The sequence below is a fragment of the Frieseomelitta varia genome, unplaced genomic scaffold (assembly GCF_011392965.1).
Source record: "Frieseomelitta varia isolate USP_RPSP 00005682 unplaced genomic scaffold, Fvar_1.2 scaffold_265, whole genome shotgun sequence".
Taxonomy (NCBI): Eukaryota; Metazoa; Arthropoda; class Insecta; order Hymenoptera; family Apidae; genus Frieseomelitta; species Frieseomelitta varia.
Window position 1 is genome coordinate 325,848 of NW_025109996.1, and position 12,542 is coordinate 338,389.

Sequence of the window (12,542 nt, forward strand, 5' to 3'; positions counted from 1 at the left end):
ATGAGGTCAGTAATAATTGAATACAAAGCAGTAACAAATTATCTCTTTTTTGCGTTGTCGTCTAGTTACTGCATAATTTGTTTCATACAAATTCAAGTTTCTTATATATTTCAGGCAGTTTCTTATATATTTCGTCGCTTTGTCGCTGTTTGTATGCCCGTGATCTTACGGTCGATCCATCCACAGATACATAGTTCGAAGACTACGTATATTGTCTGTAGATAACTTGACAACAGGAGACAAATATATGTCACGATATTTTTTCTTTTGCTGAAATGAAAAATGAAAGATATTATCAACGTGTATTCGCAAATAATTGTTTAAAAATCTGAACAAAGTTTAAGTCATAAAACACAGACTATACGTTATTCTCTACAAAATACATCTTTGAACTATGGAAGAGAATTTGCATTTTTCCCATAAAATTTATAAAAACGATCCTCTGTTATTTAAAAGTTACGTTGGCAAAAAAGTGAATATTTTAACGGAAGATGATAGTACAATCTCTGGCATCGTTTATACCGTTGATCCAGTTTCAGAGAGGTTAGAAAATCTTTACGCGATATTTTAACTTCGATTGTTTGTATATCCTTGTAAATAATTTGTAAACTGTTTTGCAGTGTTGTACTGCTACAAGGCTGTGAACAAGATAATTTAAAAATCGTATGTGGCCATACGATAAAGAACATAGAAATTTGTTCGAGTGAACCATGCAGGTTACCAGAATTATTTACAAACGTGCCAAAAAATATTCAAACTGCGGTAGGGGAGCGAAAAAGTGCTGTGATAAAATTACTCCAGGAAAATCGATTCCCCGTGAAGATACAGAATGATATTTTAACAATAGAGAACGTACTCTCAATAAAACCACCCTATGAACCTGCAGATTGCATTTGCACTAACAGCATTATCTTGCAGAGAATTCAAAATCTCCTCTCTCGTATACAAATTTGATGTTTTTACATTTATTTAGCGACATTTATATATACTTTGTATTTAATTGACTAATGAAATATTCTTAGATATTAATATAAGAAAAATACAAATTGTCTTAAAAAAATTGCTTTATTTTTTTAATCTGAATTATATTTCTTTTTTTTACCATAAAATATTTTATTTTCCGCACGTATCATTATCGCCTAAAATAAAGTTTCGCTTAACATACATAAATCAATTGTAAATGAAAGTGTTCCACTTATAGTTGAATTCAAATTCGATATAGGTACATAATATTAATTTCGTTTCTGCTGTTAATTTAAATCCGTATCATTAAATTGTATTATTTTTAATTGAAATGTACAACGTGATCTTAAACATACCAATGTGAGTGAATCGAAATAATTTTTTAAAAGTTATCTGCAATTGTATTAAAACAAAATATACTTGTTCATTTATAAAAGGTAAGTAAACTTAATTGATATTTTAAATAAAAAAATAATATTAAAAAAGTTTGTGCAACCATTCTACACAAAAGAATTTCCTACATAAAAGAATATAATATAATTTAATATTTAATCGTGTAATTATAAAGTTTTTCAAAAATAGAAAATACATTTGAAATTATCTAAAAATATATATGGTTTTTCTTCTTTTCCTAGAAATGCTTTAAAAAGAAGAAAAAAAAAATTATAAAACTACTCTTAAAAAATTACTTTTCAAATAAATGAATTGTTAACTACAATTTAAATTGTGGTACATTTATAACATACAAATTTGTATGATATTTGAAAAGGAAAGAACATTATTTTTTCATCTTAAATTTAAACCCTTTTGCTGTAATAATCGGAAGTAAAAGTCATTCCAAGTATTTATTGCGAATAGATGAATAACATTCGCATTAAATGTGTCAAGTATTTACCTTTATTTGTTCGTTGTGTGTATGCGTTAACTTTCTTAAATATGTACTGCAATATACTAACTATGGAAAGTAGATAAATATGCAAAGCTTTATACTGCTGTACACCTCGTATTATTATCTAAAATATTTGCCACAGCAATAGGGATTAAATTTTGATGTAAGAGCTCAATATAAAATAAATGCAATTTCGGCAGTGTGCCGGTGCAGAATGCATTAAAGTTTTCAAGTATCTTCAGAAAAATTTTGGTTCGACTTTTTTTCCTCCTTTAGAAAAATATCGAACTTTCTAGCTTCTCTACTAACTCGGGGAGCAAAAACTACTTCGAATGAATTTCATTTGTTAGAACTACCTTGTGAATCTAGAATCTGTTGGCATATCACAGCCACTGATATGTGCATATGCCTCTACGAGCTTTGTGCACGTAAAATAACGGGCCAACTGAACTCTGACGCAGTCTTGGCTTCTCCATTAATATTTCCATAATTCGTTGTACATCATGCGAGAAATCTTTAAAAAGACTCCACGTTTATTTCTACTCGCCATTCTAACCATCGAAAAGAGGGGAAAAGCAGTTTGTCCTAAAATAATGGATTATTAATTCATGAATTGATAATGATATATATATATATATATATTCTCCCGATATGACGTTAAAAAATGATATAGTTCTTTTGTTATTTGTAATTTAATTAAAAGGTACAGTGTGCGCATCAATGGAAAAGCGCACAAAAGAATGCGTGTAGAGTTCTTTCAAGGCAGTGTTTCTCCATAGAAATACGAGGCGCTTCTTTGGAGCAAAGTAAACGTCCTAAAAAATCTATTTTTTAGATAGCAGGTCATTCGGTCTCTCCGTCTGAATAATATTCTATGGGCATTGGATCACGAATTTTACGAGAGTATCTTAAACCCAAAAAATCTGCAAGACGCTCAATATGTAATAATACCTAAATGGAAAAAATAAAAATTAAAATCATAATTAGAAACAAGAGACTAGTAAAAAAATATGCATAAACATACATAATCTAGTTGCTGTTTAGTGTGTGCAGCAGAAAGACAAAATCGTATTCTGCCTTCCATTAATGGAGTTGCTGGAAATCCAACGCCAACTGCAGCTATATTATACGTCGTTAAGGTACGCACGACTGCTCTGTTAAGTGGAAGGATTTTAATTTTCAACTCATCTCACTCTATAATTTTGAACACATACCCTATTTTAGAAAACAGGTAAACTAGCATAGGTACGACAGGCGAGTCTTCGTTTCCATAAATAATAACTCCAATTTGATTGAGTCTGCGCCTAAAGTACCTAGTATTCCTCGCTAATTGTTTCGTTCTTCTCTTTCCATCATCTGTACCATCCTCACCGGCAATTATTTTCATCGAAGTTATGATTTGTTGTGCTATCGGTGGAGACATGGCTGATGCGTACGTATGCGCGTGACTGTATATCCTTAAATGGTTTATCAATGTCTAAAATTATAGAAAATATTATCGTTAGTAGATTCTCGGTGTCAAAAAAGAACATTATATTTATAGTTACAAAAATAATTCGTAAAATCTCTTTCTTCTTACCTTTGTTCCAGCAATATAACCGCCAGCGGATCCAAAACTCTTTGTGAAAGTTCCCATAAGTATATCCACTTCTCGTGGATCAATTTTATAATAATCACAAACCCCCCTTCCATGCTCACCTAACGCACCAGTGCTATGAGCCTCATCCAAATAAAGATATGCCTATTATATTAAATTACACTTCAATACTCCAGACATATATATACATATATATATACATATATATATATGTAAATAAATGTACACACTTTGTACTTCTTCTTGAGCTGCAAAATCTCAGGTAAATGTACAATAGAACCTTCCATAGAGTAAACGCCTTCCACTATAATTACTATTTTTTTCCAAGGTTCCCCAGATCCTGGTTGGCCAAAAACTACTGCAGTTTTCAAGTATTTCTCTAAATGCTTCATATCTATGATAGTAAAAGATACGTAATATATTGAATTGCATTAAACTTCGTTATGTTGCAAACTTACTATTGTGTTTAAACACTCTGACAGTAGCACCAGACAGCCTCAATCCGAGTATCAATGAAGCATGATTTTTTTCATCGCTCAATACTAAACAACCTTTGCTTACTAACGAAGGCAAATTAAGAGCGTTTGTTGCGAAACCCATCCCAAAAACGATGGCGTCCTCTACGCCCAAAAATCTAGCAGTCAGTTGCTCCAATTCTTCATGAATCGGCATATTTCCTAAATATAAGGAAAGGAAAACAGTGTCTTTATTATATGAGATAAAAATTTATAATTGAACTAAGAAAAATCAATTACCGAGCTCGAGGCGACTACTGCAACTAGCACAGCCGAATTTCTTCAAAGTTTCAATACTTTGATCGGCACATTTACCATTTGCCTCCGCGAAGCCCAAGTAATTATACGATCCTAAGTTTACACATTCTGATGTCGTTCCTGTAAATCTAAATAACAAAATGGTAAGCGAAAAATCATAATTTAACTATTCTTCAATATATTGTTGTGTATCTAACATTATATCATATACGTTATTTTATATCGTTTAAACAAAAATATCGCGCATATTTAATAAATTAATTCAATAAAAAATGATTGAATTGAACGAAAATAGAATTCCTAGATAAAAATTAGGAAAAGATCATAGAAATGACCTTGAAAATTAGTCAATATTAATAAAAAACAATGAAGCTGATCAAAGCCCATTGAATTTGATTTCCAAGTTATAAATCTACTTTCTCGCCCACTGGTCGTCAAATCTCCTTGAGTTCTTCATTACATTTAATCAAGACAAATGCCTGCCTTCCTGTATCTACAATCGAGTTACGATTTTCGAATTCGTGCATTTCACACTGATATTATCTTAGACTTAGAGCAATAATCACATTAAAATTAATTGAACTTATGCATAATAAGAAAAAAAATATTACTATAAATCAAACTGATTTTTACATATGAAATACATATTCATATCTAAATGGATACGTAAAAAAAATTAATGATTAATTGTTGTATTCAAACTAAAATCTCATTTGATCCTTAACTTAGAAAGTATTAATCACGGGATTTTGTATCAAAGTATTTTTTTTTAATATATTTTTCTTTAACTTACTGGAACGTCCATCCATAATCTTTCGTTATTCTATCCTTAAGTGTAACTGTGGCACCTGGGACAGAGCATATGGGCCTATTCCAACAATCCCTTACTCTTCTGTAAACGTATCGAAGGTAAAACGTATCGAAATTTTCGTATAGCGGCGCATAACCCTGAAACAAAAAAAGCATTTTAGTTAAAATTAATAATATAAGTCGCTGAGGAAGTTACAACTGCTTTCCTTTGATTTATTCATTAAATTAAATAATGACAAATGAAAAAAAAAATTGAAAAAATGAAGAATGAAAAATAAAAAGAAAATTGTAAGACTTTAATAATTAATTCTAAGCTATTATTGAATCACATTATATGTTGAATATTTTGTTGGGAAACTGAATCACTTATTTTATCATAATCAATTTCAAAGAAAGCCTCATTTTTCACAAGGTTTGAATGTTATATCTACACAACACAATATTATCTTAATTAAAGTAGAAAATAGATAAACGTATAGTTGTAAAGTATAAATATGTAAATGCAAAATTTTTAGTTACGAGCTAAGTTAAATTAATTATTTCATAATCTTTACAATTTATTTAACGATAATAATTTTTCTAACACCAGATGAAATTTCAAATTCATCCATTTGAATATTTCAAGACCTGACAATAGATTATATTGGTCAGACCGCTATACATGCTATATATGGTTACATAGTATTGCGCAGAACTGTTCTCACAAGTAGCACACTAAAGCACTTATAGGACGTCTCAAAAGTGAGTGATTCAACATAAAAAAAAAAAAAAAAAAAAAAAAAAAAAAAAAAAAAAAAAAGAGAACAATAAATTTTAATATATCGTTTAGTATGTAGAAGATAAAAGAATACTAAATTTTAGAAAAGAAAAGAGAACAATAAATTTTAATATATCGTTTAGTATGTTCGTCATATAATTTGATGAATAAAATTTAATTAAAACATTTGCCTCTTACGAGTCATTTTTATTTCATTTTTATATTCTTAAAACATCTTATACAAATTCTCATTCTAATCTAAATCCGTATAACGTATTTTCTTTTAAAAAGATTTATAATCTTTAACTCTAACGTCACGAGTCTTGGAAGGTTATATACAAATTATAATTCAAGTATAAATAACAATAGTAATAAAGGAAAAATAATTTTTTTATCTCTAAAAAAAGAAAAAGAATACGAATTTTTCTTTCTTAATATTTCTACTATCGTTAAACAGACAATAAGAAGATTAGATATCAAATGTTATATTTTATTTCCGACCCCCTCCTTTAAAAGAATCACCGAATATTTGTGAAAACGATCGCAGAAAAATGCGATTAAATAAAATTTATTTCTTTTTTTTTAAATCCGAGTAACATCAGCTTTTCAATTCTTTTGGAAAACACGATATCGCGATGGAACGTTTTTCTTTACTGCATCAAGTTTTCAATCAATTATTCTTCGCAATCCTTATCAACGCTGTATCACCGTGCATCTATGTATATATAAAACATAATACACATTTATAAGTTTTTGATTATTTTAAAGAAAATGCTTTGTCACAGTCATCTTGCGACTGTAAAGCAATAACCGCGATTAGAAATTACGTAAAAAAAAAAAAAAAAAAATCGTATTTAACACAATGTGAAATATTATTTCGATTGTTTGTTCCATTTGAAAAATATTACAAGCGTGGACTGATTGCTACGACCAATCGAATCTCCCTCGTAATCGAAACTTGTAATTCAACTCGAATGAAATCGATTCGACTATTCTTTCATGCAAATCTCTTTATCAATTACTTTCACTTTAGACTGTGGTCACAATGGCACCGACATCGGACGATTCACTCGACATTCGACGATCTTTTCAAACGTGTTGGATGTCGGCAGACACGTGCTGGGTCTCAATGCAACCGAATAATTTTTTTTCGACCGATTCGACCGATTTAGCTGGCCAAAAGTCATGCCAATGAGTTCGGAGGCATACAATTGGATGGGAATTCTTTTTTTTTTTTTTTTTTTTTTTTGTTTGAAGAAATCAAAAATAATATAAGACGTAAAAGAAAAAAAAATAGAAACGAACAGCCATACTACGAATTCAATGGAAAAAAGGAAAATAAAAACGGGAAAATCAAGATAATCAAGATTTTTAAGTAGTAATCTTTCGTTCGTAAATTTCATCATTCCAACTGAATCAAACATGTAAATAATTATTGTCATCATGAACAAGGATAATAGGAATGGCGTATTTTATATTATTTAAAGAATGGAATATAAATTTTCGTTTGAGAAAATCTTTCGTTATTTGAATTGGGTCAGTAGTACATACACGGTGTCTTATGGTAACAACTGAACTAGCAACTTTTTACATAAAAAAATTCTTAAATAAACATATCAAATTAATTTGAAGTCCTAACTTCCTATTACGGATCAGCGATACGATTTGCAACATTTTACTTGCAATTTTTCATAAATTTATATCATTGAATTTTATCAAGGTTTCGTTATAATTTTAACTTTAAAAGTTATTATTTCTTTTTCCACTTCGTTTATAATTTTATGAAGCCCAAAGGAATTGAAGTAATGAGGAAACTTAAAGGATTGAAGTTGAATAAATACGTAAGTAAAAAAGTTGTAGTAATGAATATGTAAATAAATGTAAATTAAATGACTAAAATGAATGACAAATACTTCTGTTTCAAGTACAGAAATTTTTTTTTGCGAGAACGGACTTGTACAATTATTCTAATATTCCATTTGATTATTTTAATACATTTTTTTTTTGTAAAACATAATAACTTATTTAATTCACCTTCTTTAGTAACAATTCTGCAATTTTATTACGCATAAGTTATTTTATTGGTGGATCCTTAATAGATTTAAGTAATATTAAAATCTCATTGGCTATGATAACTTCTGATTTTATTAAAAATTAATTTAAATTCTTACCTCTCTATGGTGTTCTTGTGCGACTTTAGGGGTGAAAAGCAACTGGTTTATAAAACCCAAAAACATAAGGATATAGAATCCTAGATGCGTTAACACTGCAGTGATGAACGGTATCCTTTCGAACGATTCCTTTGACCTTGACTTCACCGGCTCCGCTCTCGTTTTTTCTTCTGAAAACTAAATGCACATACAGTTTTGAAAATATTTTCACTGATAATTAGACAAATCATAAAAATTCATATCTCTATAATTAAAAAAGTGAGTATTCCTTCAATCTAAATAAAAATTTATTATTATAAATTACGTAGACTGCGATTATTTACGCAAATATATATTTTATATCTGGTAGTATTTTAAAAAGTCACCTTCAATACATATTTGATATACCTTTCGTTATCAGTTTTCTTTGAAATACATAGTACATGAGTCATGGATGATTTACAGCCATAATTTCCTGTTATAAGAATCGTATAATGAATTTATGGTAAGATTATATAACATAATTTTCATGATTAAGTAAGCTTAAGATTATATAACGTAATTTTATGATCAGTAACAACTTCAGAAATATAAACAATAACATTGTATTAAGACATTAGTTTCAAGTTTTCTATCGCCTGCTAATATTAAGTCCAAGCAAATTATAATTGACAAATGACTTACTGAAATTAAAAATTATGAATTTCATTATTCAAGAGAATGTTATTCACCAGTCATACAATATTAGATGACAGATACATTCAAAGAATCATAACAAAAAATATCATTTAGATAATAAATATTTAACAGTTGAGAAACAAGTATGAGTAATCAATATTTGTCTAACAGAAATCAGTATAGTTCGTCAGTATAGATATATTATATCTAAAATTTTCTGCAGAATTTTTATTACTCGTAATATTTAAGGTATTTAAAGAAATATTGTAGAACATAAAATCTGGGTCTCTTTACTTTAAACTTTAGATGAAACTACAGACGTCATTTTCATGTTATATTAATGACATATGTAAATAGCTGTGTCTAATTTAGATGTATGAAAAGTATGAATATTTCATTTCCTCGGTTGTAAACGAGGAAAAAAAAAAAAAAAAAAGACAAATTATACTACAAATTATCATTAGATTTAGCAATTTAAATATTATAATCAAATGGATATTATGGATTAAATGTGGAAAATGGTTATTATAAAAGATTATTATTTGCCTGATGATAGATGCATCCCTATAATCTTAAAAACTGTTAAAATCAAATGTTTTGAAATATTTTACACGAGTCCAAAAATGCTATATATAATATCTTTCATATTTCCGCGGAATAGATAGAAACTATAGACTTCTATTCTACTCTTCTAACTTTATTTCTATTCCGATAAATACTTTTTGTAATGATTATTCTTACAAATTTTAGAATCTATATATACATTAAATATTAGGTGGTAAGGTCACTAACATTTGGAAAGCCAACAAATGCTAAATTGTTTTTCGCATTTTTCTTACAAATTTCTTATGCATTGTTTGCATATTTAAATACATATTACCTGCATAAATATTTATAGCTTTTATAATTTTAACGATTGCCTTATTCTTGATATTTTATGTATCTTAAATTTCCCATAGATGCATAAAAATCTATAGTCGATTTATAATTAACATACGTAATAATTCAACTATTGCGTTTAAGAAAAATCGAGAAATAGAGTACGCATTATAATTGTGAACTGTTTGTTCGATCTTACATTGTACAAAATCCATTCGAAAATAACACGAACGAGCAAATTTTAAGTCGAATTAAATTAGATTGTAACAAGTTGCTATTATAGATAAGTTTATCATGGCAGATAAATCGAACTCGCGGAAAAATAGTATTGATAGTGTTGTTTCTTAGAAATTTTTGAGACAAGGAGGATAACACACGCTAGTACGATAAAAAACTATGATTCACGAGTATCTAAACATAAAGTAGTTTGGCGCGTTTTTAGCTAATTTCACGTGATGAATTATATAGACACAAAGATAGCTGAAATAATAGTACATTTAGAATATACGCACAATATGTAATAAAGTATTTATTTTATTTTAAGCATTGTATGTATTCCTAATAATGTTTAGTAGTAAGGAGCAACTTTATAATTATTCTTCGTAATAAAGGTAGAAAGAAAATGAAATTTTTGATTTCAAAAAATGGTCAGCTGAACTATTTATTTCGAAAAATAGTGTGATTAATATGAGCACTGGCAAAGTTATAAAGAACATTGACAATTTCTTATATTAATCCACTTTAAGGTGATATTTTATGTATCGGAATCGAAACACAAAACAATAACCGAAAAATTAATAGTTAATAACTCAAACATCGGACTAATGATTCTGAAACACCAAACTGTTATTGATAAATAACGTAATGCTTATACATACGCATATTGTAATGAGAAGATAAAATAAAACGTTTAGGTTATATTTCGAATTACAACTAGTATTTTATTTAATTTACCAATTTTGATTCGAATAAGATCTATTGATGTAACCTGTACTTTATTCACGGTTACTTGTTCTATACAATATACACCCTTCTAATTGATCACATGCAACCCTTGCCAATTGACATTATTTCTTTAAGGCTGTGTTGTCAAACATTTGAATTTCGAGATTAAATTCGAAGAAACTTTGTGAACCGATGAAAACATGCGACAGGCCTTGATAATTGCAAATGTTCTCTCGTCAGTCGTCTCCGCGTGATAATCACATAATCACATAATCCAGGTGATAACAACTCCATCAAAAGTAATAGTTTAATTTCGAAATGGATTTTTATCGGCATTGCGGATACTTATCATAATTCCGTTTCTTATGCGATGGCTTTCATTAAGAATTGGGTCAGAAATGCGGTGAACACGTCAATGGTCAAACTGACGTACGCATTCGAATAATCATTACTCAACAAATAAATTTCTGTAATTCTCCGTTACAACTAGTTTTTTCATCGCACTTCACCGCACTTGAATTAAAGGAATGGTTAAAAAGTAACGGGTAACACGGTTCATTTCATAGTAATTGATTCAATTCCCGCCGTTAATATAACATTTATGACGTTTTGGTTAAATAGAAAGAGATTAGTTACAATGTGAATCTGGGAACAAATTGCGAAGCACAATACCGCATTAGTACTACATGAAAACGGAACAGCTTTAAATTGAAACTTCTTGAATTGAAAGTTACTGGATATACGTTAGAAATAATTGAAACACAATCAAACATGTTTCGATTGCTTCTACTGTGAATTTCGATTTCGTCTTTTACGTACTTTTTTTCTTTTGTTAACTTTAAAATTAACGTTCAATTGACAAATTTTTACTCGTTACATTAACGCGAAGTTCGTTTACATTCCACGAGATAAAGTGATTGAAAATTAACATAGATAAGAATATTAACTGTCCCACAGATTACACTAATATTTGAACTGATTTGTCGAAAAGTTCGTTAGATATAGCGAATTATAAAATAAAAATTGTAAAAGTAATAACGCGTGACAGGTGACGATCTAACCTGTACACGTCCATTGGTTTGTAAACCAGCATGGCCGTTGGCAAGGGTGTCTTCGTGAAAGGTTAAGCCGTTCCTGCTTATTTTCTGCTTGTGTTCATTTAGTTTTCTCTTGGTGATAGCTTGCGTCGCCATTTTGCAAAAGGCGAATCTTTCACTGAACGCCGTAGGACCAGAGAGAGGAGAGACAGAGAGAAAAGAGAGAAAGAAGAAAAAAAGAGAGAATAAACGCGTCGGTACAATGTGGTGAACGAGCAAAGACTGACGCTCAGGCCACGCGTCGCGATATTAGTCGCGCATGCGTACTTGGTCTGCTGATTCTGTGACCGCGATTTATAGGGAAACAGGAATAACGCAGGAACATACGGACACGCGCATGCGTAGATAGGACGAATTAGAGTAATTATTCCTAGGATTAGTACAATTGAGAATGGTAATAATTAAACTAATGTGCGTGTTAATTAACTCATCCCTTTTTTTCACGGTTGCCAAGAATAAAACTAAAGTTAAAGAACATCAGATTTATAATTGAAAATTATAAAAAAAAAGATGTGCTTAATGTATATACACGTGTACTAAATTGGAATATTTTGAGTGAAGACAAAAATGTATTTAAAATAAATATTTCTTTAATGTTATTATGTAAATTATTTACTTTATTTAAAATGTCTAGTCTGTATTTAAAATTTCAATAACGTGGTTTTTGTAAGAAAAATATTTTTCGTAAAATGTTTATAAAATTGATTTTCTATTTAAATTCATATTTTTTAAAATTTTGAGTTAATTGTCAATATAATCGCGATTTTAACGCATATATCGCTTGTGCACATGCGTACTAGCACCTCGCTCATACATGATATATGTATATATACGAATAAATCCGCAATAACTTATAGATAGTACATAAATGAAAAACCTACATACGAATAGGTCAATTGTGTGTATTTATTTTGTAAATACTATTGAGGTTTTGCTGTAATAGATTATAATATATGACGTATATTAATAAAACATGAAAATTTTAAAATATTCTTATTTATAAG

At 29.2% G+C, this 12,542-nt stretch overlaps 2 protein-coding genes across 3 annotated transcripts; one reads left to right on the forward strand and one right to left on the reverse strand.

The window, feature by feature from the left end:
* The first annotated feature begins 143 nt into the window (after positions 1 to 143).
* Positions 144 to 3,573, forward strand: LOC122528867 (gem-associated protein 6-like). 2 transcript variants are annotated; one of them, XM_043654463.1, is made up of 3 exons: positions 309 to 543; positions 621 to 822; positions 3,443 to 3,573. In XM_043654463.1, the coding sequence occupies exons 1-3, from the start codon at positions 395 to 397 to the stop codon at positions 3,476 to 3,478; spliced, it is 387 nt and encodes a 128-aa protein (XP_043510398.1). In that variant the 5' UTR covers positions 309 to 394; the 3' UTR covers positions 3,479 to 3,573. The 2 variants fall into 2 exon arrangements, with proteins under 2 accessions (XP_043510397.1, XP_043510398.1); XM_043654462.1 differs by lacking the exon at positions 3,443 to 3,573 and having other exon boundaries at positions 144 to 543; positions 621 to 1,038.
* On the reverse strand, positions 1,093 to 11,787 carry LOC122528861 (serine palmitoyltransferase 2). Its single transcript, XM_043654446.1, has 10 exons — positions 11,503 to 11,787; positions 7,961 to 8,137; positions 5,016 to 5,170; positions 4,205 to 4,350; positions 3,908 to 4,126; positions 3,680 to 3,843; positions 3,432 to 3,593; positions 3,067 to 3,329; positions 2,877 to 3,006; positions 1,093 to 2,803 (listed from the first exon to the last, which is right to left on the reverse strand). Exons 1-10 carry the CDS (start codon positions 11,632 to 11,634, stop codon positions 2,696 to 2,698), a joined length of 1,656 nt encoding a protein of 551 aa, XP_043510381.1. The 5' UTR covers positions 11,635 to 11,787; the 3' UTR covers positions 1,093 to 2,695.
* Positions 11,788 to 12,542: the final 755 nt, after the last annotated feature.